Raw genomic sequence first — 739 nt, forward strand, 5'->3', positions numbered from 1 at the left:
AATTTGGAACTCACTCTTTCTCCTAGCAACTTCTTAATGTAAGTCTCTCTCATGTTTAATTACTCTCACAATTAATCTGTATTGATTAGTGATTAGTCCTTCTAATAATAAGGTATTGATTATATATTTGTTTTTTATTTACTATTTACTATTAGGGAGGATCAACAATTAGAGAATGAGCAATCACAACAGCTAACAATATTTTACAATGGACAATTTGTTGTTTCTCATGTTACTCAGCTTCAGGTATATGTATTTCCAGTTTTTATTTTCTGATAACAATTAATAAATGACTTGTTTTGTTAATATATAATTGATTTCTAAATGCAGGCTAAAGCTATAATATATCGTGCAAGTAGAGAAATGGAGGAGAAGTCAAATAAGATGTCCGAGCCTTCATCACCATTATTACAACCTCAAACTGGTCGTTTCATGGATAAATCTCTACAAAGATTTCTACAAAAGAGAAAAAATAGAATTCAAACAACTTCACCATACCATCACTAGTTGCTCCTACTGATGATATTGGCTCCGATCCATTGTTTGTACATATGTTTTGTATTTATTGATCTCTAGTTTCTTATGATCTGAACTATCACTTCAATATCTCTTATCTTGTATTTTGTTTGACATGAAAAAATAAGTCAAATGATGGCGCTAGGTAGCAACACTATGACTTGAACAAGTTAGTCTTAACAAGAACCTGAAGGTTAAATCAAATGGATGCTAAAATTCAAAT

The 739-nt window shown here is 30.4% G+C and overlaps 1 protein-coding gene across 1 annotated transcript; it reads left to right on the forward strand.

Moving 5' to 3' along the window:
• The first annotated feature begins 6 nt into the window (after positions 1-6).
• On the forward strand, positions 7-620 carry LOC102592803 (protein TIFY 5A-like). Its single transcript, XM_006368075.2, has 3 exons — positions 7-38; positions 156-246; positions 331-620. Coding segments are annotated over exons 1-3 (270 nt in total). The 5' UTR covers positions 7-36; the 3' UTR covers positions 508-620.
• Positions 621-739: the final 119 nt, after the last annotated feature.

The sequence above is a fragment of the Solanum tuberosum genome, unplaced genomic scaffold, assembly GCF_000226075.1.
Source record: "Solanum tuberosum cultivar DM 1-3 516 R44 unplaced genomic scaffold, SolTub_3.0 contig02628, whole genome shotgun sequence".
NCBI lineage: Eukaryota > Viridiplantae > Streptophyta > Magnoliopsida > Solanales > Solanaceae > Solanum > Solanum tuberosum.